The sequence below is a fragment of the Arabidopsis lyrata genome (genome assembly GCF_000004255.2).
Source record: "Arabidopsis lyrata subsp. lyrata unplaced genomic scaffold ARALYscaffold_7, whole genome shotgun sequence".
NCBI lineage: Eukaryota > Viridiplantae > Streptophyta > Magnoliopsida > Brassicales > Brassicaceae > Arabidopsis > Arabidopsis lyrata.
Window position 1 is genome coordinate 8,071,304 of NW_003302549.1, and position 24,378 is coordinate 8,095,681.

The following is a 24,378-nucleotide window of genomic DNA, read 5'->3' on the forward strand; positions in this document are numbered from 1 at the left end:
GTACAAGGTATTCTAAAGCTTTCACAAGTTTTTACAAGTCTCTTGACGGGAAAAATTGAGGGATCACTTTTCCCGCCAAAAAATATTTTGTATTTTGTGGACCTAATTTTGTTATATTACCTTATATATTTGTGATATCTTTTATTAAAAGAAGGGTAATTTAGTCATTTTGTACATAAAAGGGGTATTTTTAAAAATGGACAACCAAATGGGGCATTTTTGAAAAGGGGTATTGAAAAAGGGGCATTTTTGTGAGTCTCCCATATATATATATATATATATATATATATATATATATATTTTTATAACCAGGTGTCCGGTCCCACCGAAGTGGCCCGACTAGCGTCGTGTCCAAACGGAGCTGACGTGATCCTGGAAGCCTGCAGCCGCCATGTGAATTCCGCAGTGACCAGGAATCAAATCCATGTGGCGATACCCCAGCTGGAGGCTCTTTACCACTAGGAGACAACTCCTTGTTATTTGTAAATATTTTGATAACTAGGATTACTCAAATGGTGATTTGTAAAATATTTTCAAAGATTCCGTCATCATATATATTTCTTTTTAACTGTGTGTTTAGAGAGATATTTAATTAGTACTTAGTTCAAAATTATAAAAACTGGAAATTCATGCATGGTTTAGGTTATATATATATTAACGTTAAAAATATAACAAATATGTAAATTTAAATTAATTACGAGATTATAACTCTTACAATTCTCTACTGCCATCTCTATTTAGATAATTGAGTTAATGTATTTACGAGATTATACCTCTTACGCTATCGTCTACAATCTCTACCACCACCTCTATTTAAGCTTCTCTATCTTACAATATATTGTTTAGTACTCAGCGTTTTCTGATTAAGCTGTCGTACAAAACAAGTCTGCTAATTAATTAGGGTTTGGTCAGCATTTAATAATCTATCAAGCTAATTGGCTCTCAATCAGACAATGAGCCGAGGTGGGAGCTTTGGAGGCGGACAAAGCTCGTTAGGTTATCTTTTTGGGTCAGACAATGAGATTCCAAAAACGCCTCCACCGGTGGCCCCAAAGCCTGCACCACCGTACGGCGTAGATTCCACCGAGGACAATGAAGCTGACAAAAAACCCATGATCTCTAACAACAACTACCAAAGAGCTCAGGGCCAAAACTCCGGCAACTTCGTCACCGTAAGTCTTTTATTTTTCTTCTTATTCTTTGATTAATCAAACTCTACTTTCTGTTTTCCAAAAAGAAAACAAAAAAGGTTTATTATTATTAAAACTTCAGGATCGTCCAACGACGAAGGTGAAATCGGTTCCTGGTGGAGGCTCATCTCTAGGATACTTGTTCGGAGATAAGTAAAGGAATGAAAATGAAGTTAAAAAACTAGGGTTTGTATCTCTCTAGTGAGGCTTTTACTATATTATATCATACGTAATGTAATGTAGAGATCCTTATCTAGATTTCTACACATCAGTTATTTATATTTACGTGTGGAAATGTGTGTTTTGAGTTTGCAGTTAATTAATTTCAACTTGTGGAACAAAGGATTCTACTTTCTAGTCGATATTTTCAGCAATATATAAAAGTACTGAACATTGAACATTGGACATAAATTGATTTGTCCTTGCATTACGTGATCAATTGAAGTTTCTTCACCCTTTAATAATTCGGAAAGTGAAGCTTCTTCTTTTGCAAATGGGGGTATATATTATATAACTCGGATAATTCGTGAAACCTAAATATAACAAAAAAAAAAAGAAGACATAGATTACCTTTAAAATATGTAACGATTTAATTTTATTGTCTATTTAAGTATTTACAATGCCAAATATAGAAACACTATATGAGGCTTGTTCTCTTATCCCGACTAACAACACAAATTTTTACTTATTAGATCACCATGTTTGTTAATTTTTATAAAATCGAAAAAAAAACAGAATTTTATTTATGAATTACACTTGCTTAAATTTCGATGTTTTAACTTAAGAATAACAAATTTTGGTACCGTTTTCATTCAAATAAATAAGCAAACCAACGAAATCAATGGACTATATCTCGGGACCTATATGAAAATACATATTTAATTGGGGTAAATAAGAAATAATGAAAAAGTGCGAGGCTATTTAATAAAATTATTTAATTAAACCAAGAGTCCCGGACCTTCTCAAACCTTCCTCTGCCTTTGAAATTATCCAACTAAAACAAATCTGCGATCAGTCTTCACTGAAGAAAAAACTTTTGCGAAAGGAGAAATCGAGACACTCGTTTGATTTTGCTCAGTTTTTGAAATCTGGTAATTATCACCATCTTAATCTTGTACGTTAGTCTCTGTTTTCTCATTTGATACTATCGATTCTTGAAGTTCTTGGTGAGATTTTGAAATTGTGACTCGAGAAATATATTTACGTTCATTAAACTCATTGGTTTGTAAGAATAATCATTGATTTGGTATTGGTGGTTTAGATTTTCTCATGTTTAGATTTTCTCAAGTGTTGCAAGAGATCTGATATGTTACTCTACTGTTCTTGTTTGCTTGATGACATTCACAAGATTTTTTCTATCCATTTCCAGATAGGTGAAGCTATAGAGAGAGACCAACGTAGATCCTAACCTCATGCGACGTTTTCCTGCTCTTATAGAGAAGCTCAAACCGATCTTCACGGTCTCAGGATCAAACGGTATAACTCTTGTATCAAATTCCTCCAAAGTTTCATATGATTTCGTTGTCATAATTAGGAAGAAAACGAAAAGAGTGACTCTGTTTTTCTGTGAGAAGCAGGTAAAGTGGTGAGAACCATTGTACCAAAGAAACCTGTGAACGAGAACATTAGTGAAAGCGAAACAATGAAGACGATGGAGGAAACGGTAGAGCCTATGGTTGCCTTTAGTAGACCACCGCCATTTTCACCATTTGTCGGTCCAGTGCTCGTGTATTCCCTTCTTCAATCATGGTCTAGTCGCGATGAAGACGGCTAGTTGCTGATCATGAGATGTCTGCCAAAGTTTTCTTTAACCAGAATTTCTGAAATCTTCTCTGATAGATATATAACTAAGACGTTTTGAGACGTTTTGTAGAGATAATAAAGGTTTGATGTTGTTAATAGTAAGTCGTTTTTTTTTTTTCTGAGCTTCATGTGTGCTATGTGAATTATATAGTGATCAATTGTAGTAATGTAGTTTATATGTATTTTATGGTTCCATTCACTAGTAAACTTGTCGTCCAATTTTATGAATTACATTGTTTATGCATGCCATCATCAGTTGTAAATCTCTCCATTATCCATTATCTTAAAAACGATAAGAACCGAGTCATGATTTTACAATTTTATAATTTGAGTGATTCTGTGCTCTCAATCTCTCATCAGATGTAAGAGAATTCAAAACGACAGCGTTTGAGAATATTGAAGTTAGATAATGAGGTTAGTGTTTCATCCAAGGTTAATGGGCTTTGGCCAAGTTCAGGTCCATCAAACATTAAGCTAAGTGTTTTTGTTTTGTTTTATAATAATATAAATAAAACAGCAAGCAATTATGAACAATTTGATAAACCAAGTCATATAAAGTGGACATAGAATATGATATCCTTGTGCAATTGCCCTAATGCTGGGACCAAAGATCTCCAGATATAATAATTAGAGAATATTGAGCAGGTATATATGCACCTTTTTTATTATTTTATTCATAATTCTGTTTTAAGATTAAACCAATTAAGAAGAGGACAGAAACAGTATTATTCAAATAATCCCCCTAATCCAAAAGAGAATGTAATGCAATATTTAATGTGGGCAAATTCCTCTCATTTATCTTATTTAGTCATTCATAGTTATTGAATTCAAAACAAAACAATAGAGTCCCATCGTTTTCTTAAGAATTTGTATTTTGTTGGTTATAGAAGAAGTTTGACATTGGATTCGTTTTCTAATTAATCTTATTCATCTGGACTCATATAGTTTACAACAAAAATCTACCAAATCCAACTATACACTTTTATATCACGTATTACAAATGTCAAACACCAAAATAGTAGTAGTTACAATTATCTATCACCTTCTCCAACAGCAACAAACTAATCATTGCTCTAGTTTCATATCTGTCCACCATTTTTCTCCAATAGTTCAACTTTTATTTTTACAATTTCTAACGATAGTAAATTATATTATATATATAAGTACTTGACAAAATAAATTTTATTTATGTAATATACATATAAGTTGACTGTGCACTAATACATCCAAAATGGATTTTTCTTAGAAGTAGGCAACTAAAGAAAATAATAAAACTTTTGAACCAAAGTTAATTAATTGATTAAATTCATAATATTCACAATTAATAACATGACTTTCCAAAGGATATAAAATTGAAAATGTATTAAAGTATTAAGGGATATTTTTACCAAAAATATGCTAATACATGCATTAGTAAAGATTGCATTGATCATTAATGGGTAATAGTGTTGAATTTCTATGTATAAATATGAGCATCTATAGTCTTTTTAGTCAGTAAATATGAGTAAATCTAAAATTAGATTTCCAATTTTCCATATGTCCAAAAATTCTAATGACAAAATCTAAAGTCCATTATTATTTCCACAAAAAGAATCAAATCTAGGTTGAAATAAATTTACACAAACACGTGGACTGACTCGAATCTAACAAAACTAGATTTGAACTTAAAATGTTAAAAGCATAGAACGATAAACAAACAGTACCACCACGGAAACAAATGATGAAGCCAATTCCTTTGCTGGGAAAACGAACGAGCCTACGAAACGACGTAGATTTATTAGCTTTTGAATTTAGGACAGAAAATGACACGTAGATAGTTCCGAATGGCCCACGTGGAAAAGTAGGACCCATAAACATTCATGGATCCGACCGCTCGTCTTTTTTTATGAATGCCTCTTCCCTTTCATCTTAAAAAAAACACTCAACTTTTTTGTTTCACGTAACACCGAAAACGAAAAGCTTGAAAATTTGATATTTTTAATAGATTGTGATATTTTTGAAATAACAAAAAATAGATTGTGATATTTATTTATATTTTCAACAAGTAATGAATTATAAAAAATTAAAATAATAAACAAACAAAATAATGACAACAACCCATTTTTATTTTTATTTTAACATTATTTTTACACTTTTTATGTTCTTTTATTTATTTATTTTCTCGTTAAATGGAGTTTCTACTTTCTAGTGGGAGAGTATTGCGTTCTCTCTCACCTTTAATCTGTCTTCCATCTCTCTCTCTCTGCCCAAAGCGAACCCAAAAAAAAAAAAAAAAAAAACTTTGTCTTTCCCTTAATCTCTCTCATTTTCCCTCGATTTCTCTGGCATCAACAGTCTCATTTCTCATTGATCTTTCTTTATTGTTGCAAGAAAGATCCATTTTTTTCGGTTCGTTCTCTTCTGGGTTACGAATCAAGAGCTACACAGACACACTGTTTCCTGTTTCTCCCCTGATTCCAAACAGAACTAGGGTTTGTTTTCACAAATTTTGGATCTTTTTTCTGTAATTTAGAACGAAAAAAGTGGATGAAAGGAAACCAGAAAGATTCGTCGGAAAAACCGATATGGGATCGGAGCTCATCAAGTACATCTATACCCGGAATGTGGTCTTTAACCCGACCCGGTCCAAAACTTATGGTTTGGCTAATCTGCTTCATTGTCTTCACTTACATTATCTACATGCTTAAGCTTGTCTCTACCTCACGCTCCTGTGACGATTCCACTTCTCTCACCACCGTCTCTGCTCTCTCCACAAACGTCTCCTCAAATGTCTCGTCTTTATCCACCTCCTTAGCTTCACGGCGGAGAGAATGGGAGGAGGAAGGAGAAGACACGGTGGTGGATAAGCTGACGGATCTTAACCACGTGGTGTTTGGGATCGCTGCGTCGTCTAAGCTATGGAAACAGAGGAAAGAGTATATCAAGATCTGGTATAAGCCAAAACACATGCGTGGCTACGTTTGGTTAGATAAAGAGGTGAGAAAGAGCGTTAGTGATGACGACGACGACGAGAAGCTTCTTCCGCCGGTGAAAATCTCCGGCGGAACTGCTTCTTTTCCTTATACTAACAAACAAGGACAACGTTCGGCGTTACGGATCTCGAGGATTGTTTCTGAAACGCTGCGTTTAGGTCCGAAGAATGTGAGGTGGTTCGTGATGGGAGATGATGATACGGTGTTTGTTACTGATAATTTGATTAGGGTGTTGAGGAAGTATGACCATGAGCAGATGTATTACATTGGGAGCTTGTCGGAATCTCATTTACAGAACATTTTTTTCTCGTATGGTATGGCTTATGGTGGAGGTGGGTTTGCTATAAGTTATCCATTGGCTAAAGCTTTGAGTAAGATGCAAGATCGGTGTATACAGAGGTATCCTGCATTGTATGGATCAGATGATCGCATGCAAGCTTGTATGGCTGAACTTGGTGTTCCACTCACTAAAGAACTCGGATTTCACCAGGTAAGAACTTGACTCGTGTTGGTGTTTTTGATAATTGGTCAAATTTTGTTGGACATTTGTTGATTTGGGCAAAAATAGGTAGTAATTGCTGGTGTTTTGTGTGAATGAAATTTGAGATTCTTGAGGAGTTGATTAAGTGAGAACTGATGATGTTGAGTCTAGAGAATAAATTTGATTGGCGTTTTTGTTGTTGTTAAGTGTAGAATGTATAAGCAAGTTTGGTGATTGATGGCAAAATTGGTGTTTAATGATTCTGTGACATGGGTTTTGAAAGTATTGGTGTTGAATTAAAGTAGATGGGTTTCAATCTATTAGTGAACTTTGGGAATGGAATCTACTCAACAAATTTTAAGACTTTTAGAGTTTTGTTTCTAGTTTTATTAGGGGGGATGACTTTAATACCAAACTTTCAAAATTTGAAGAATTTAAGCATTCAATGTTTTAATGTTCTTCTAAGAAAAGCTTCTTTGTTCTGTTTTTTTGTTGTTTCTAGTTTTAGGAGGAATGGCTTTAGTACCAAACTTTCAAAGTTTGAAGCTATAAGCATTCAATGTTTTAATGTTCTTGGAAGAAAGCTTCTGCTTAAAATCTCAAGCTGGTGGTTCATGACTTCAATTTCGTCTCTTTGTTCTGTTTTTTGTTTGGATGCTATTTTGGCAAAAAATTTCCTGTGGTTTGGTACCGACAAATCGGCGCGTGAGTAGCTCAATTGCTAATTGTAACGAGTGGGACCCGCTTTTCTGTTTTTTAACAATTAATGACTCGTTCCTCTCTTTTCCTTACGCGCCAAAATAGCGCGTGATATCCACGTCCTTGTAACATCTTGAGTTTTTTTTTGTTCTGTTTCTTCGTTTCAGTACGACGTTTACGGGAACCTCTTTGGCCTCCTTGCTGCACACCCAGTAACACCGTTCGTCTCAATGCACCACCTCGACGTGGTGGAACCGATCTTCCCAAATATGACACGTGTCCGTGCTCTAAAGAAGCTAACCCAACCTATGAAGCTCGACTCAGCCGGGCTTCTCCAGCAGTCGATATGCTACGACAAGCACAAGAGCTGGACCATCTCGGTCTCCTGGGGCTACGCGGTACAAATATTCCGCGGAATTTTCTCTCCCCGGGAAATGGAAATGCCTTCTAGAACCTTTTTGAATTGGTACAAACGGGCGGATTACACTGCTTACGCCTTCAACACCAGGCCGGTTAGCCGTAACCCGTGCCAAAAACCGTTTGTGTTTTATATGTCGAGCACGAAATTCGACCAGCAGCTGAACACGACGGTTAGCGAATACACGATACACCGTGTTTCGCATCCTTCTTGCCGATGGAAGATGACAAACCCAGCTGAGATTAATACCATCGTCGTCTACAAGAAACCTGACCCTCATCTATGGGAAAGGGTAAGTAACACATATTATCACATTTTGCATATGGTTGATATGTGATTAATGTTTTTTGTGTGTTTTTATGTACAGTCACCTAGGAGGAATTGTTGCAGAGTATTACAAACAAAGAGGAATAATACGTTATGGATCAATGTTGGTGTATGTAGAGCAGGTGAAGTCACTGAAGTTAAGTAATTTTCTTAATCTAGTTTTTTGTATTAATTTTTTTTATAAAGGGAAGAAAATTAGAGTTTTTTTAGGCTGTTTTACCGCTCTTAATTTCTTGCCACGTTATTTAAAATTTTATTCATTGAGATCCCGCCCTGGTTCTTCTCTCAGTATATGATGATTCATAAAAGAAATGCTCTCAAATACAATTTATCGATCATCTAAAGATTAACAACCACAGCCACAAGATCACTTCTACCTCTTTTATCAGGACAATATGTTTTTCCTGTATATACGGATCGTGAATTGTATTGGATTCTGTACTTTCGATAAAGAGAGAATTTAAAGGGGAAAAAAAAATATTCATGAAATTTCTTAGTCCAAGAGGGACGTTTCAGACAACAACAACATGTGAGGTCAACATCTCATACAAACAACGACCTCAAAACAATCAGCGAACGCTCAACGCTTGACCCATAACAAGACAGTATATATATTAACGACATGCCGTGAATCAAAAGAGATGAAATAGATTTTTCCAATCGGAAGAGAAAACAGGTAAAGAGAGATGATTACTTTGGGTAAGCGGGAGGAGGATAAGCACCGGGAGGGTATTGAGAATAAGCTGATGGAGGGGGGTGTTGAGGATAGCCAGAAGGAGGATAACCTTGTGGAGGATGTTGAGGATAACCTTGTGGAGGATGTTGAGGATAACCAGAAGGCGGGTAACCTTGTTGTGGAGGATAACCGACTGCAGGTGGGATGGCTTGATCAAACCGTGACATTTGCTGAGCCGGAGGCACTGCCATTGGCTGTGGCCCGAACTTACCGTCCCTCTTGTCCATTTCCATCTTGTGTTGTGTCTACAAAAGTATTATAAATATAGATATTATTAGATTCTATTCAGGAATCCGTAAGTGTAGGATTTAAGTAGGGAGAGATTGTAATGGGTTGATATGATATCATCACTCTTACCTGCATACATGCGCAAACCCTGCAGACGAAGAAAAGTACGATATATCAGGACAATAGGTTAAAATTGGGTTTTGATCAAAACGTATAAGAATGATACTATGGATGGGGGATATTTACGTGCAGTACACCATGTCAGAGCAACATGAGAGTAACTGAGAAGCTTCTGAAAGCTCATCAATACCGACAATACATGCAACAATGGAGAATATGCAAGCCACTTGGCTGAGGCAAACCATGAAACCCTACACAGCCAAAAAGACAGCACAGATTACGAAACTTGTTTATCGTGTTTGTAATTGCTTGTGAGTGTCAGTAAAAGGCATGGTCTGGGCAATGAGGATACTTACAATGATGCAGTTGTCACATTTTGTCGTTTGAATTTGGAACTCATCTTGCAGAAGAAAGCGAGTCGAGGCCACAGAGTTTGGAAAGCAGCAGAAGACCTGCGATTGATCTGCTATTTAGAAGACCGCAAATTTGCTAAAACTTAAAGTTCACGAGGTTAACTCACAAGGCACACCAAAGTATGACTAAGAATGTATGCATATGTTACAGGAAGTATTCAGATACTGAAACTGAAATTTCTAGACTAACTAGGTCTATAGAAAAAACTTCATTTTGTTGTCCAAAAAAAACAGAAAGACTTCATTTGAAGATAATAGCTAACAAAATCAAGATCCTTACCTCAGTGGCAAGACAAAGTTGAGGACATTTGGTTTCTCCACACCTACCACTACAAGGCATGTAACCTGCGCAGCATATGTACCTGCGATACAAAAAAAAAAGATATTTTTAAACTGAGAAGATGGAATTGGAATGGATCTATACGAAAGTAACTAAATGTGTGAAATACCTTGACATATCATCGTAAAGTGCACGCTTGCGAAGCAAGTATGATGCACAAGGGGCACTGCAAGAAGAAGAAAAAGACATTCCCATTTCCATGTGTATGGAACATATCAGACCCAAAGACATACAAATCATACAATGTCAAAGTCCTATTACACATTCTCTAGTACCAAACTGGAAGATGAGCAACTACAACGATGAATGATCAGAGAAAAAACTCGTGTTATCTGTGAAATTCAGATCACTCCATAAACCAAGCCGATCTTACAATGTAATTCGAAGTCATTTCAAAGTCAAATCTTCGTCAATTCAAATAAACAAGATCTAAATTCCAAATACAGAGAGAGCAAGCAACGAGAAAGCTAACTTACCACCACAACGCGAAGCAACAATCTGCGAACAACAACAACAACAAAACATAAATTGTTCAAATCAACACTTAAAACCAATCCAATCACAAATTCCAAAAAGAGAAAGTGAGAAATTACAAGGAGTATCGTTCTGGATACTGTGGGTAAGATCGGTATGCCAAACATTACGGAAGTTCTTACGAAGCTCCATCTTCTCCATATCTTGTTTCGGCGCCATTTTTTCACACGGATCTGATTTCGACGACGAAATGAGGTCAAGCGAGAGAGAAGCGATTAAGGATCAGAGACTCTTCGCAAAAAAGTCTTTGAGAATCTGATCCAAACTCTCACAAACGTGTTTCTGACTTCATCTCTCTCGAATCCGTCAACTTGTGAATACAAATTCTTCTTCTCCCCTCCCCTGGATGGCAACTGGCGTTGACTAAACGAAGTCAAGAGGTAATTTCGAGAAATATTAGGGTTAAATTGTAATTAATTTTAATTTTAAAACGACCTCTAACTTTTGTTAATTACTAAAATACCCCGACCTATTACTTTTTGCAATTTCGCGTCTTCGTCTCTGTCACTGATCGTCTCGGAGGAGGAGAAGAAGTGTGGAGGTTGAAGAAGGGAGAAATGAGCGGCCATGATTCGAAATACTTTTCGACTACGAAGAAGGGAGAGATCCCTGAGCTTAAAGAAGAGCTGAATTCACAGTATAAGGTTCTTCTTCTCCGTTTGATTTCATAAATGGATCTGTGATCCGCTATTTTTTACGATTCTAATCTTATCTCTTTCATGTTTGTTGAATTTCGCAAAACTATTTTTCTGATAGATCTGTATGATTCTGGATACGAATTGATTACTACTGTTGGTTTTAATTGGAAAGATTGATGATGGTGTTACGTTATAGTTATGTGTTCAATGTTTGATATGAAATCATGTAGAAATGGAATGAAATTCAAAGAAATGGCTAATACGGGGATGTGTTTAGATTGTTGGATGATAAGTTTTGAATCTGGATCAATGCATTGGTTGGACGATCAGTTATTCTTTGAGTAGATGGTCCAATGGTTGTATATGGTACTGATTGAAGATGATGGCATGTGGTTTTTGCCTCAGTTTCCTGATCTCTCTTTTCTTTTTATGTTCCTAGGATAAGAGGAAAGATGCTGTTAAGAAGGTTATTGCGGCAATGACTGTTGGAAAGGATGTTTCATCACTTTTCACTGATGTAGTCAATTGCATGCAAACAGAGAATCTGGAGTTGAAGAAGCTTGTTTATTTGTATCTGATAAACTATGCCAAAAGCCAGCCAGATCTTGCTATCCTTGCAGTAAATACTTTTGTAAAGGTAACACCCAAGCAGTATGGCCTTCCATATGGCAAGTTTCTTGGTCTTTCTCTGATTTTGGGAGACGAAAAATTAGTGAAGAAACTCATCATTATTAAACTTTTGCTTTGTATTCGGCAGGATTCACAAGACCCAAATCCATTGATCCGGGCTTTGGCTGTGCGAACAATGGGCTGTATTCGTGTTGACAAGATCACAGAATATCTGTGTGACCCTCTTCAGAAATGCCTAAAGGTTGAGTTTTTATGCTACCTTGTAGCAAATATTTATGTTCCTCAAGATTTTTTTATTATCTTGACTGATGAAATATTTCTGTATTTGCTGGCCTTTTGCAATTCATTTTCAGGATGATGACCCATATGTCCGCAAGACAGCAGCTATTTGTGTTGCTAAATTGTTTGACATAAATGCGGAATTAGTTGAGGATAGGGGGTTCCTTGAAGCCTTAAAGGATTTAATATCAGACAATAATCCAATGGTTGTTGCAAATGCTGTAGCAGCCCTTGCAGAGATACAAGAGAATAGTACTGGTCCCATATTTGAAATCAATAGTACCACCCTCACAAAGCTCCTTACAGCTTTGAATGAATGTACTGAGTAAGTAGTTCCTGATTTCCGTATCCTACTTTCTCTCAGATTGTCTCTGATTGACTCATTTCAGTCAGATCATCATTAGGTTTTGTTTTCAAAGAACGTACAGGCTGGCCTAAATATTCACAGTAGGATAATCTGTTGAGTTGCGGACTTGCTTCTCGTGTTAAAGCATCAGTTTATCTATTCTTTTTATTCTATATCTAACCTAAAATTGTGGCAGTTTAGGATGTATTTGTTGTTATTGAAGTTGAAGGTTTTCTGTGTAGATAAAGGACTCATTGTTTGAAGTTTGGTGAAAGGGATTCATAAAACGACTATTTTTTCCTTGCTTGCTTTTGTTGGATACATATTTATAGTTTTCAATTTTAGTAATACTGTCTGTGTTCTTCACAGATGGGGTCAAGTATTTATATTAGATGCTTTGTCGAGGTATAAGGCAGCTGATCCTCGTGAAGCTGAGAATATTGTTGAGAGAGTCACTCCAAGGTTGCAACATGCCAACTGTGCTGTTGTGCTTTCAGCTGTGAAGGTGACACTTAAAAAAAAATTCTCTGGAATGTCATCTGTTCACCAGTTAAAATTGTTTGTGAAGTGTCAACTATATTCCCTTACATAGTTTTCTAATGCTATTCCTCTTCTGTTCATTTCCTTTGTGAGCTTTCCAGATGATCCTTCAGCAGATGGAGCTTATTACTAGTACAGATGTGATTCGAAATCTTTGCAAGAAGATGGCTCCTCCCCTAGTTACATTGCTTTCTGCAGAACCTGAGATACAGTATGTTGCACTTCGTAACATTAACCTTATTGTCCAAAAGAGACCAACTATTCTTGCCCATGAAATCAAGGTAGCTTGATCCTGTCTTGTGGACTCTCGGAAACAAGCAATTGATATATTCTCATATTTATTGATAATGCTTCATGGTTTTCTTGTAGGTGTTCTTCTGCAAGTATAATGATCCGATTTATGTCAAGATGGAGAAGTTAGAGATTATGATAAAACTTGCTTCTGACAGAAACATAGACCAGGTAATCATTACTACACTTTTAGCATCTGCCATTTGTCCAAGTTATTTTTTGGGTGCATATCATGATAGTTTCTGGACCATGCCTATGTAGGTTCTTCTGGAGTTCAAAGAATATGCCACGGAAGTAGATGTTGATTTTGTTCGGAAGGCTGTCCGTGCAATAGGCCGATGTGCTATCAAACTAGAAAGAGCAGCTGAACGGTGCATCAGTGTTTTACTTGAGCTGATCAAGATCAAAGTAAACTATGTTGTTCAGGAGGCCATTATAGTCATCAAAGATATCTTTAGAAGATATCCAAATACGTAAGTTGATTTATTTCAATTTTTCTTTGTTTTGGCTTCTTGAAGTGCTGTAATTCCCTTTAATCATGGTTATGCCATTCAAAATAATGTCCAGGTATGAATCCATCATTGCAACACTCTGTGAGAGTCTAGACACATTGGATGAACCAGAAGCTAAGGTAATAAAATTTGTTGTTTGGGTAGTGTAAAATTGCAGGAAGCTTCCCCATCCCAAATAAATCTTAAATTAGTAAAACTCATACTTGCATTTGTTGGCATCTTGAAAGGCATCTATGATTTGGATCATTGGTGAATATGCTGAAAGAATCGACAATGCGGATGAACTTCTTGAAAGCTTCCTGGAGAATTTCCCTGAGGAGCCAGCACAAGTCCAACTGCAGCTTCTTACAGCTACAGTCAAACTATTTCTGAAGAAGCCAACTGAGGGCCCACAACAAATGATTCAGGTTCTGCCATAACCATTACGAAGAACACCTATTACTATTCTAATTTTGTAAAGCACATGTATATGACGACATGCCTGGCTTTTGCTGTGTTTCGAATTTTCAGGTTGTCTTGAATAATGCAACTGTAGAGACAGATAATCCTGATCTCAGGGACCGTGCATACATCTACTGGCGTCTTCTATCTACTGATCCCGAGGTATGTTTTCTTGGTATTGTATGCTACTCAACTAGTTCAAGTACATTGGACAATGAGCAACAATCATCTGTTTTACCTACAGTCACCAGTGTTCTTCTTTTGACTATAGGCGGCCAAGGATGTTGTTTTAGCTGAAAAGCCTGTGATTACTGACGACTCAAACCAACTTGAACCGTCACTCCTGGATGAGCTACTTGCAAATATATCCACCTTGTCCTCTGTGTATCACAAGCCGCCAGAGGCTTTTGTAACCCGCTTGAAAACCACAGTTCAGAAAACGGAAGATGAGGATTATGTAGAAGGGAGCGAAACAGGATATCCTGAGGCATCTGGTAATCCGGTTGATGGTGCAGCTTCCCCTCCAGCTACCACAGGCTATGTCCCAAAGTCAGCTGCTGCCCCAGCTCCTGTGCCCGATCTGCTTGGTGACCTAATGGGGTCAGATATTGCTGCAATCGTCCCTGTAGATGAACCCACAGCTCCGTCAGGGTGAGTTTGGTTTGATGGTGAAAATTACATTAAAAATCTCTCACACAGTTGGGTGTGCGACGGACTGGTTTCATTCAATCATATCTATTTGGATCACCTTGTTGTTTATAAAACTCACTGAATCACCTAATATTGATTGCAGTCGCCCGCTTCCAGTTGTCCTGCCAGCATCAAAGGGTCAAGGTCTGCAGATTAGCGCTCAATTAACCCGACAAGATGGTCAAGTATTCTACAGTATGCTCCTCGAGAACAACTCACAGTCACTTCTTGATGGCTTCATGATTCAGTTCAACAAAAACTCATTCGGCCTTGCAGCTGTTGGACCTCTTCAGGTAATAGTAGCTGAATATGCTATACATCCACGCCTATTAGTTATCCTGGATTCCTGAAACTGATGTCCAGGTTTTGTACTATTTTAGGTTCCGCCTCTGCAACCCGGAGCATCTGCCAGGACAATGTTGCCAATGGTATTGTCCCAGAACATGTCTGCTGGGCCCACCAGCTCGGTTTTGCAAGTTGCCGTAAAAAACAACCAGCAGCCTGTCTGGTACTTTGAGGATAAGATTGTACTTCACGCTCTTTTCTCAGAAGATGGTAGGATGGAACGTGGAACCTTCCTCGAGGTAAAAGACTATAATATATGATAAAGAGTTCACTAACAATTTCACAGTATGTTAGTCATTGATTAAAAGTGGAAAAGGGATTATGATATTAAGATGGTAAAGAGTTCATTGACAATACAACATCATGTTAGTCATTGAATAATAGTGGAAAGGGCTTATGATATTAAGATGGTCGAGTAATTAGTGACAGGTGTTGTGTCTTAAGAAGCCTGGGAGAGTTAGGGTGCTCTAGATCTTAACATAGGATACGGTTCATTGATTTAAGTTTCTAGATTCAGTAAGAGTTGAAGGAAGATATTGATTTCTGATCATAACAATATATCACAGCCTTAAACACCAGTTCTTCTGAGTTATAAAACATTTGTGTTTTGATTAGACATGGAGATCGTTACCGGATTCAAATGAGGTCCAGAAGGAATTCTCCGGGATAACCATCACGAGCGTGGAGTCAACACTCGATTTGCTCGCTGCATCAAACATGTTCTTCATAGCAAAACGTAAGAACGGAAACCAAGACGTGCTGTATCTTTCAGCCAAGGTACCGAGAGGCATACCGTTCTTGATCGAACTAACGGCCATGGTGGGTCAACCTGGTCTGAAATGTGCAGTCAAGACTCCAACACCTGAGATCGCTCCTCTCTTCTTTGAAGCCGTCGAAATTCTCTTCAAAGCTTGAGATTTTGATTTTACACTGTCAAAAAGGTAACAAAAAAATCATTCCCTTTTTTTTTCTTTTAGTGTATGTAGTAAGTGATTGTTGTTACTCACTGTTTTTTTTTTTAAATTTTTGTATTTGGAACTCACTCGATTATTCTCGAAAGAGCTTTTGATTTTTTTTATGTTGTTGCGTATATGCCCAAAATGTTTTTTGATTAACTAGTAGTGTGATGATGACTTATTATCAACAAATGCTATTTTTAGTGTTCAGTGACCGACATGAAATCGAAAAGTTCCTCAAGTGGAGCGAAGAGATTCGTACACGTAAACCAATTGAGAGAATTTGGTACCTTCTTCACAAACAGATAGGCGTAGATAGATAGATACTGGGCCCGTAATGCGACGTAGCAATTTCCTAATACCAATCATGATTCTCTTTAACATGCGGTTACAAATATAGCTTCGTCGAAACTAATCTTCTTTTAACTTCGATTGATTATTAAATAAATGCAAAACTAATACTAATTGAAAATTTTAAATCTCGAGGGAGTAGTAGTAGCGTGAGATTGAAGTAATGCCACCGAATGAATATAAGGGTTGAGTAAGGCGCTATATGCCATCACATAAAAAAGATTATTATTGATTAATAGAGAGAGGTTCACGGTTGTATTTTAATTCGATCAAAACTATACATTTTAGTTGAGACCGTAAGTACAACAAGGGATCCAATCTTGAAAATATTTCTTAGACAATTTTATCATCACTAATAGAATAATTTTTTATTTGTCCCCACCAAGGGTTTTATCTGTAGATAATGTTTTAAATCTGTTCATATCCAATATTTTAACTAATTATATAAAAATTTGTTTTTCTGGTTGATTAGTTTGTTTTCTTTTTTGACCAAAAGTTTGAATCATAATTTTTATTATTATAAATAGTGCAATCATTTATTATATCCCATAAAATAATACTAATAACCTTGGTGGTCAAATAATGAAAATCCTAATATAAAGAGGCGAATAGTGGGAAATATTCTTTAAAAAATCCAGAGTTTCCTTGTACGATATGGTTTGAGATTAATGAATATAAATACAAAAAAAGTTTGATTAACAACCAAAATAACAATTAAAGTAATTGTGATCCCTTGATTTTATCTCTGTGATAAAGTCGCCTCTTTCGTCGCAGCTAGTCTTCTTCTTCGCCATCAGAAAATTCTCACATCAAAATTCTTATTCAACACAAAACCTCAAAGAGTTTCTCCAGAAATCCCATCAAAAGAAGTGATTTTTAAGGAAAATACAAAGCTTCTTTTTCTGTGTGTCTAGGTAACTAATCATCTTTTTATTCTTCTCCGTTACAAAAGTCACTTTATATTTGTTTTGTATGATCACGAGCTCTGTTCCTTAGCTTCCTTCTTTTCTGTTTTGGTTTGTTTCTGTTTGGTTTTTCTGAGAGAAACAAGTTTTTTGTTTCTTCTGTTTCAACACACTTGTTTAGTTTCTTGGTTCTACTTTCTCTGTTTCTGTTCTTCGTCTATTATGGTTTAGATTTGATTTTTGGTAATTGTAGTATCTCTATTATCGTAAACCTAATTTGGGGTATAAAATAATTCTTCATTAAGCTCAAGATGTTCTTAGGATCAAATGATTTTCCTTCACTACTAAACATGAAATCTGAATACTTTCTTCATTATGAACCTCATAAGTAGACGATAATCTGTAAGGGTTTGAGTGTATTTGAAGTAAAATATACACAAATATTTATATGATTCAATCTAAGTGGCTATTGTAAGTGTATAGTTAAACTATGTTACATTAAAGTGCTTGTGGTGTTTGAGTTTGGTTTTTCCAGTTACCAAGTATGATCACAGAGCTGGATTTTCTCTCCCATTAGAGTTTCAATAAGGAGTCTTATAAATTTAGTCTGGATATTACAGGTCTTTTGGTAACCTAAAGAGCTGCTATACACTGATCTGAGAACTGTTAAATACTCTATTATACCAAAGAATGGGTTGCTGCTGTTGTCTCCCGAGTATACCCGAAGTAAAGTTTCTTCCTCTTTGAGATTCCAGCCTGATTAAAGATTCCGAAAAGAGTTTGTTTTGGTTTTCTTTTCTTATGTTTTATTGTTTTCTGCAGAGCTCAAGAACTATAGATGAGCATGTTCCCTTATCTCGTGCACCACCTTCCTCTCTCTCAAATGCATACACTTCGCCACTTTCGCCACCTATTCCTTTAGCCTTTACCAATAGAAATCTTCAAACTAGTCCACCGAAATTGCCAAGAACTCAGAGCAATTCGAGCGAAGCATCCCCGGGACTCACTCAAGTTGTTCCAGAGAAGGAAAAATGGCATGTTGATGATATAACTGATTTTGAGCTAAAGAAACAGTATCGAGAAGCCATCGATGAATGTCCAATTTGCTTAGAAGGTATTTTGTTTATCATTCAAAGTTACATGCTAAATATAACTTTTTGGTAAATACCTTCTTCTTCATTTGTTTTGTTTGTTTGCAGAATATGAGATCGAGAACCCGAAATTGCTCACTAAATGTGGCCATGATTTCCATCTCGCGTGCATTCTTGAATGGATGGAAAGAAGCGAAGCGTGTCCAGTTTGCGACAAGGTTTGTGTCCGTTTAAAATCCGCCTTTTTCACATACATTTTCGACTTCTCTAGTCACTAGAATCTGTTTTGACAATAGAGTCTACTTTTCTCGGTATTCTTTTCACAGGAAATAGCAATCACTGAATCGCAATCGTAAACAAGAAACCGATAGCTCGGAACAAGAAGTGCGAAAAATGGTACAGAAGATTTGATATAAACTTGCAGTAGGACTGTAGGAGTTAGTCTGGTGGTATGATGAACATTGTTACTCTCTACTACATTCAGAAGCTTTCACTTCCTTTTGATTGTTTTTTTTTCTTTTCTTACCAATCTTTTGAATATATATATACAGAAAATTTTGAACAAAAAAAAATATATATATACAGAAATTAGATTTGATTGTTTAAAATTCTTTAAAATTACGATTTGTTTCTCAATCTGAGAAGTTTAAGAGAAGTCTGAGAAGAGCCTGAAAATTCAGAGATTTTACTGTGTAAAAAAAAGGATTCTCTGACAAATTTCTTACATAACAGTGTTTTTATTACTAAAGCTTCTGTATAAATCTAACTCTTATGACTAAAATAATGATAATTAAAAAAAAAACAAGAAAATCTAACCTTATAACTTTTACAACAAGAAAGCCCTAAAAACTTATCTCTATTACGGTGAAGTGTTATGAATCTGATGAACATTGGATAAGAGCCTTGTTAACTTACTCAACGTCTCTCGAGCCGACACAGTCCCAGGATGATCCTCTCCTGAGATCGAAGTTCTTATAAAGATTGCTTTTCTAATCAGATCATCAGCCAAACCAAACTGCCCGCCTCGTAACATCAGCTTAGCTCGAGTCTCTAGCACCGTGGCTCGAGCCAGAGCGAGTTCTTCCCATAGAATAGGGTTAAGTTGTGCACTTGTCTGAACTGGTCTCCAGCAAAGCGACTTGTCTAACCATTTCTCTACTGGTGTCACTAGCGTTTGATCAGCTGCTTCAAGAGCGTTTGTGCAGACCCTTAATAGCTCCACTGCGGCGGTGCATCGCGAAAATGATATGAACGTTCTGATTGCAAGAGGCAAGATTACTTGTTTCACAAGAATCAGCAGCTCTGTTATCTTTAGCTGAATAGTCGGAGATTCGTTGCTGAAACCAAATAGCAAGAAACAAACTGCCCAGATCTGCTCAGCGGTTTCAACAGTCGAGCCGCGGCTTATCACCGCTTGAACCATTGCGGGCGCGTTGTCGTTGACCAGTACTCGGTTTCTCGCATAGAGTTTCACGAGCTCGTGGATTTGTATAAACCCTAGCTTGATGCTGCTGGTTCGAGCAATGTTGAATCTAAGTAGCATTGAAGCAGCTTCAGCTCCTGATCGTTTGGAGTTTGAAGACGTAAAACCGCAGGTTATAGCTCGTCTTAGTCTTCTCCATAGCCGCTTCGGACCTCTGTGTTTCTCAGGGAGTTTATGAGCAGCCAAAGCTAATAGAGAAGCTGGAACTGGTGCCGGAGCTAACCACCCACTCGCAACAACCATTCTCGTAGCCAAACTTCTCGGTCCATCCGCGTGATCAAAGATCGAAAAACAAACTTCAAACAGCTGCAACAGAAAAGCGTTTTTTCTCAACAGATTCCCGTCCCGACCACTACTTACCATCTCTCTTAACGGCATTCTGTTTATTGTATCCAAAAGCCGGCTCGGGTTTATAGGGAGCTCTGACAATATTGCTCCTACGACTGCTAATCCCAACGTTAACCGCCCAAGTTTATCTTCAATCGTTCTCAATGCATCCATTTCCGAAACCGGATAATCTTTCACATTCCCCTGCATCAATGTCATAGCTTCAGCACCAGAGAGGTAGGAGAGTTTCAATGGCTCCATGTTCATAACTTGGGAGAGACGCGTAGATATCAAAATGTGAGTCCCGCCTCCAAACCTAGGAAGAAGATCCATCACGAGCTTCGAATCCCACCAGTCTTTTTCACTCTCCAAGTTATCGATGACAACCAAGAATGGTATATTCCTCATCAGCTCTTTTCTAATTTTGGAAACCGCAGCGTCTTCTTGCTCTTCGAAGCTCTTCATCCGCGTTTTATCAGAAGAATTCTCTATCCCAATGTCGACTTCCAAATACTGATAAAGATTCAGATAGTTCTGTCTTATGTAACGGCTCTCGCCGCCTATCCAAAGAACCATCTTATACCTCTGGTGATGCCGGTAAGCAAATTCAAGAAGCAGCTCAGTTTTTCCAATCCCTGATTCACCCGAGATGCAAGCCACGCCTTTCCCGTAAACAATCTTCATCGACCGTTTTCTCCTCGTGTTTCTCCCTACTTTCACTTGACTCCGGGAGGGCAACTCTGTATTTTGCATCTCGATCTCTTTCTCCGACTCCTTCCACACAACTTTCTCTTTGCCTTTCTTCCGTCTTTCTTCCGCTGAACCGCTTTTATTCCACCCGAGCGTAATGTTCTTCTTCCTTCTTGTCGGCCTTGCCTTTAGCTCAAAGTAATCCCTTTCCGAATCTTTAGCAACATCTCCAAATAAAACAAACTCTAGCTCAGATAATTCCTTCTTTCTCCCAACAAAATTCTCGTTCCGCGGATAAGGAAATTCCTCTTTCTCCGCTTTATCCCGCCATTTCGTTAACCGCTCAACAATACTTCTCCTCCCTAACCGCATTGCCAATAAAGTAACCGCCCTGAAAACACAATCTCTCCAGTTACCTTCATGAGCTTCAAGCTTCCAATCATCAACCCGCGATAACCCGTGAACCGCCTCTTTCCACTCTTTCTCAATCCCTCCATACAAAACCCACAATTCCCCTCCATGTTTCTCCCACAAATCTCCTCTCTTCTCAACTATATCTCTCACAAGACAGTCTCCAGGAGAAAGATCAAAGAAAACCGGAACAAGATTCTTCTTGTTTGCGAAAAACCGTAGCTCCTCAATCGTGTAAGGATTCTTAAACGCCTTTCTCGTCAGAATAATAACCCCGAACGATGCACCATCCATCGCTCTCTCGACTATTCTCTGTTTCCGTGAACTTCTACATCTCCCTCTATCCGACATAAAACAACTCATCCCTTGAAACTCTAACTCAGCTCTAAGCCAATCCGCAAACCGAAGCAAAGAAGGCTTCTGACCATACAATCCTATAAACACATCACAACATCTTAACCTATTGTAAGAAACAGAGACAGAAGATGTCTGAGTATACGAAGAAGACTCATGACCTCTTCCATATCTAGAAGGAGTACAAGAGATCACACTACTCGAAGCGATTCGATCAGCAGCCTCGAGGCTCTGACATTGATTAGGTGCGGTTAAAAACGCATGCTCAGGTTCTTGAAAACCAGAGCTGGAGCTAAGAGGATCAAAGCTATCACATTGAGCATCAGACCTAGTAGATTCAGATAGTTCTTGTTGGATTTTAGGAGATCTTGGTGAGAAAAACGGAGACTGATTAGCTGAGAAGAAAGCAGCTGATGAAGATGAAGACATGTTCCTAGTAGGCTTTGTCGGATATTGCCCGAACCTAGAACTATCACCTCGAGAATCCATAACCACAAGTTTTCTTTTATAGACAATCTATCAAATCCCATAAATGCAGCTTACGAATCCATTGAAGCCAATCTGATTCAAGAAAAAAAAAAAAAAAAGTCAAACAGCTGTCAAAAAAGGAGAGATTTTTGGATTTAAGATTTCAAGAATGAGCTTTAAAGATTCAAGATTTGGACAGACAAGAAGAACCCTAGAAAGACAAAACTTTGGTAAGAAATGAAGTTAAAAGGAAATGAAATCTTGAGAGTATATACCATCATAAAGCTTTTACTTAAATAGTTGAATGAATTTGAAATCTTGAATAGTTAAAAAGTTGGTTTCACTTTCACAGGGAAAAAATAAAACAACTTCCCAAAAGCAAAATAGAAGAAGAATCATCATTTTTATTCTTTTAAGGAAAATAATTGATTTTGAGGACATTGCAGATCTAAGCAGAAAGGGAAATATAATAATCATAATAAAATTTCTAATTTTAAATAAAAATTGATTTCTTTTTTCTTTTATTTTCATTTTCGTACAGAGGATTCAGATCTGAGAACTTACATTGGTCGGAACAAGATCATCTTGAACTCTTTGTATCAATCAAACCCAAGAACTTCAGAAGGAAAACTGAATCTTTAAGATTTTACAGAGCTCTCTCCTGAAGAAGAAGAAGCCAGCTAAATTAAATTCTCTCAAAAACAATATCAATCAATGAGAAAGAAGTTGAAAGTGAGAGATTGAGAAGTTTTAAAGGAGAGAATAACAATAGAGCTTTCATAGAGTAGTCGAATGCATCACCATTTACAGATATACTTTTGAAAAGGACTCTAATTTTTATTTAGGGGTTAAAAAAACAAAAACAGGGGAGACAAAAGTTGAGATTTTTATAATAAAAATTGAATATTGATCAAGACCCAGAAGAGAACAAGACATGTTTCTCAAAACCCAGAAGAGGAAAAATCCATAAAGAGTGAGATTTTTGATTAATTACCACTAGAGGAGTAATAACTATGGAATTGTTGTTATTGGAGAGGCTTACCAGTTTTGAGTTTCAAGAACTGAGACACGATAATGGTTATACTTTTTCGAATATCTATGTATAGAAAGTAATTTAGAGGTCCTTATCCAATAAACAGAAACATGGGCACTGTCAAATCACAAAAAACACACACAAAATCAAAACACTCTCTTTCTCTTTCTTTCAGAGATCTTTTTCTATTCTCTTGAAATGTTGTTCAAAAGGAGGAAGAGAAGACAGAGATTGGGAGAAGTGAAAATTCGAAATTAATAGAATTAAAATATAGAAAGACCTAAACGAAAGAGAGATCAAGCTAGGTATGGCTTGTGGGCTCCACTTCACAAGCGATTTTGTTATTACAAAAAGTTTTTGGTTTTTTTCCTTTCCTACTGTCTTGAATCTGCTGATGAACAATGTTACCTGATAAGAAAATTTTCATAAATTTAGTCTCTGAGGTTAATAAAACAGAGGTTCTCATAGTCACGTCCCTGACTAAGATATGGGCGTCACTGTCCCTTTTCGTCTGCTCTTTTGTTCATAAAGATAAGTGTGTATCTTCTTAGATAAAATAAAGGGAAAGAGATCAAACGAAAGAGATTAAAACGTTTATTATATGTTATGTTTAATAATTTTTTTTATAAAATTGTGGTGAGATGATTTTTTGGCTATGTAGTAGTATTTTATAGTTACAGAAACGGTTACAATACAATCGTCTCTAAATTTTTTAGTGACTAAAATGTCATAATAATTGCTACAAATAAATCTAGTAGCAATTACATCATCTAATGTGATGATCGAAAACCGTACATCAAAACTCTCATGATTACTTACGAAAAAGTCGTCCTACAACCGTCATATTTCGTGATTGATGTTATGTCTCAATTCCGTCACTCATTAGGACGAAGCTATAGTTCAAATCGCATGACACATGGATGCTTTGCTAACTGAACGACATCGGACATCCATAGAGGTCGATAAAACCATCTCTTAAATTATGAAAATAATAGGTTTTGTGCCTAACTAACACAAATTACTTTGAGAAAGCGAGAGTCACATCACCTCTGCCATGACTCTAAAATTATAGGTGTCTCATCTTCACTCCGATCATGAAAATGGGTTGTCGAGACCATTGCTCGTTAACAATTCACCTCCAACTTGTAAAACACATGTATGAGAGACTAATCATGCGCAATCATTAAATGCTATTGTATGGAGATATGTGGATTGTCATTCGGCCATATGCTAATAAATAATAATGCTTATCTCAAAAGATGTGATGCACCACATAAGCTATCTCGACCATGCTACAACTATTGCATCGAGTCACATATGCCGAAAGCACCTTACA

General features: G+C 36.9%; 7 protein-coding genes across 8 annotated transcripts; 5 read left to right on the plus strand and 2 right to left on the minus strand.

The window, feature by feature from the left end:
• Positions 1-509: 509 nt before the first annotated feature.
• Positions 510-1,601, plus strand: LOC9305849 (protein SPIRAL1-like 5). The gene is made up of 2 exons (XM_002867658.2): positions 510-1,172; positions 1,273-1,601. The coding sequence occupies exons 1-2, from the start codon at positions 954-956 to the stop codon at positions 1,345-1,347; spliced, it is 294 nt and encodes a 97-aa protein (XP_002867704.1). The 5' UTR covers positions 510-953; the 3' UTR covers positions 1,348-1,601.
• A 544-nt stretch (positions 1,602-2,145) lies between these two features.
• Positions 2,146-3,242, plus strand: LOC9303777. The gene is made up of 3 exons (XM_021018177.1): positions 2,146-2,281; positions 2,560-2,666; positions 2,768-3,242. The coding sequence occupies exons 2-3, from the start codon at positions 2,603-2,605 to the stop codon at positions 2,962-2,964; spliced, it is 261 nt and encodes an 86-aa protein (XP_020873836.1). The 5' UTR covers positions 2,146-2,281; positions 2,560-2,602; the 3' UTR covers positions 2,965-3,242.
• A 1,932-nt stretch (positions 3,243-5,174) lies between these two features.
• Positions 5,175-8,212, plus strand: LOC9303778. Its single transcript, XM_021017760.1, has 3 exons — positions 5,175-6,455; positions 7,313-7,855; positions 7,931-8,212. Exons 1-3 carry the CDS (start codon positions 5,520-5,522, stop codon positions 8,033-8,035), a joined length of 1,584 nt encoding a protein of 527 aa, XP_020873419.1. The 5' UTR covers positions 5,175-5,519; the 3' UTR covers positions 8,036-8,212.
• Positions 8,213-8,349: 137 nt separating this feature from the next.
• Positions 8,350-10,622, minus strand: LOC9303779. Its single transcript, XM_021018015.1, has 8 exons — positions 10,321-10,622; positions 10,204-10,225; positions 9,837-9,893; positions 9,668-9,749; positions 9,331-9,426; positions 9,101-9,225; positions 8,984-9,002; positions 8,350-8,871 (listed from the first exon to the last, which is right to left on the minus strand). The coding sequence occupies exons 1-8, from the start codon at positions 10,418-10,420 to the stop codon at positions 8,581-8,583; spliced, it is 792 nt and encodes a 263-aa protein (XP_020873674.1). The 5' UTR covers positions 10,421-10,622; the 3' UTR covers positions 8,350-8,580.
• A 105-nt stretch (positions 10,623-10,727) lies between these two features.
• Positions 10,728-16,051, plus strand: LOC9305850 (beta-adaptin-like protein C). Its single transcript, XM_021017607.1, has 15 exons — positions 10,728-10,905; positions 11,339-11,536; positions 11,657-11,770; positions 11,883-12,133; positions 12,524-12,659; positions 12,796-12,975; positions 13,064-13,156; positions 13,247-13,458; positions 13,553-13,616; positions 13,725-13,904; positions 14,008-14,100; positions 14,210-14,589; positions 14,732-14,921; positions 15,009-15,212; positions 15,589-16,051. Exons 1-15 carry the CDS (start codon positions 10,819-10,821, stop codon positions 15,886-15,888), a joined length of 2,682 nt encoding a protein of 893 aa, XP_020873266.1. The 5' UTR covers positions 10,728-10,818; the 3' UTR covers positions 15,889-16,051.
• Positions 16,052-16,947: 896 nt separating this feature from the next.
• On the plus strand, positions 16,948-18,780 carry LOC9303780 (E3 ubiquitin-protein ligase RNF126). Its single transcript, XM_002867662.2, has 5 exons — positions 16,948-17,194; positions 17,806-17,911; positions 18,008-18,299; positions 18,385-18,494; positions 18,603-18,780. Exons 2-5 carry the CDS (start codon positions 17,876-17,878, stop codon positions 18,630-18,632), a joined length of 468 nt encoding a protein of 155 aa, XP_002867708.1. The 5' UTR covers positions 16,948-17,194; positions 17,806-17,875; the 3' UTR covers positions 18,633-18,780.
• Positions 18,781-18,941: 161 nt separating this feature from the next.
• LOC9303781 lies at positions 18,942-23,348 on the minus strand. Of its 2 annotated transcripts, XM_021017599.1 has the most exons (3): positions 23,052-23,348; positions 22,574-22,670; positions 18,942-22,102 (listed from the first exon to the last, which is right to left on the minus strand). In XM_021017599.1, exon 3 carries the CDS (start codon positions 22,028-22,030, stop codon positions 19,136-19,138), a length of 2,895 nt encoding a protein of 964 aa, XP_020873258.1. In that variant the 5' UTR covers positions 22,031-22,102; positions 22,574-22,670; positions 23,052-23,348; the 3' UTR covers positions 18,942-19,135. The 2 variants fall into 2 exon arrangements, with proteins under 2 accessions (XP_020873258.1, XP_002869779.2); XM_002869733.2 differs by lacking the exons at positions 22,574-22,670; positions 23,052-23,348 and adding an exon at positions 22,285-22,375.
• Positions 23,349-24,378: the final 1,030 nt, after the last annotated feature.

Bases quoted from the DNA above. Each gene is read 5' to 3' on its own strand.
- LOC9305849 (XM_002867658.2), top strand. From the start codon at position 954: ATGAGCCGAGGTGGGAGCTTTGGAGGCGGACAAAGCTCGTTAGGTTAT. The intron at 1,173-1,272 runs GTAAGTCTTTTA...TTAAAACTTCAG, and splicing joins ACTCCGGCAACTTCGTCACC to GATCGTCCAACGACGAAGGT.
- LOC9303777 (XM_021018177.1), top strand. From the start codon at position 2,603: ATGCGACGTTTTCCTGCTCTTATAGAGAAGCTCAAACCGATCTTCACG. The intron at 2,667-2,767 runs GTATAACTCTTG...TGTGAGAAGCAG, and splicing joins CACGGTCTCAGGATCAAACG to GTAAAGTGGTGAGAACCATT.
- LOC9303778 (XM_021017760.1), top strand. From the start codon at position 5,520: ATGAAAGGAAACCAGAAAGATTCGTCGGAAAAACCGATATGGGATCGG. The intron at 6,456-7,312 runs GTAAGAACTTGA...TCTTCGTTTCAG, and splicing joins AAGAACTCGGATTTCACCAG to TACGACGTTTACGGGAACCT. The intron at 7,856-7,930 runs GTAAGTAACACA...TTTTATGTACAG, and splicing joins ACCCTCATCTATGGGAAAGG to TCACCTAGGAGGAATTGTTG.
- LOC9303779 (XM_021018015.1), bottom strand. From the start codon at position 10,420: ATGGCGCCGAAACAAGATATGGAGAAGATGGAGCTTCGTAAGAACTTC. The intron at 10,226-10,320 runs GTAATTTCTCAC...TGTTGTTCGCAG, and splicing joins TATCCAGAACGATACTCCTT to ATTGTTGCTTCGCGTTGTGG. The intron at 9,427-9,667 runs GTAAGGATCTTG...GATCAATCGCAG, and splicing joins AACTTTGTCTTGCCACTGAG to GTCTTCTGCTGCTTTCCAAA.
- LOC9305850 (XM_021017607.1), top strand. From the start codon at position 10,819: ATGAGCGGCCATGATTCGAAATACTTTTCGACTACGAAGAAGGGAGAG. The intron at 12,660-12,795 runs GTGACACTTAAA...TGAGCTTTCCAG, and splicing joins TTGTGCTTTCAGCTGTGAAG to ATGATCCTTCAGCAGATGGA. The intron at 14,590-14,731 runs GTGAGTTTGGTT...TATTGATTGCAG, and splicing joins GAACCCACAGCTCCGTCAGG to TCGCCCGCTTCCAGTTGTCC.
- LOC9303780 (XM_002867662.2), top strand. From the start codon at position 17,876: ATGGGTTGCTGCTGTTGTCTCCCGAGTATACCCGAA. The intron at 17,912-18,007 runs GTAAAGTTTCTT...TGTTTTCTGCAG, and splicing joins GTCTCCCGAGTATACCCGAA to AGCTCAAGAACTATAGATGA. The intron at 18,300-18,384 runs GTATTTTGTTTA...GTTTGTTTGCAG, and splicing joins ATGTCCAATTTGCTTAGAAG to AATATGAGATCGAGAACCCG.
- LOC9303781 (XM_021017599.1), bottom strand. From the start codon at position 22,030: ATGGATTCTCGAGGTGATAGTTCTAGGTTCGGGCAATATCCGACAAAG.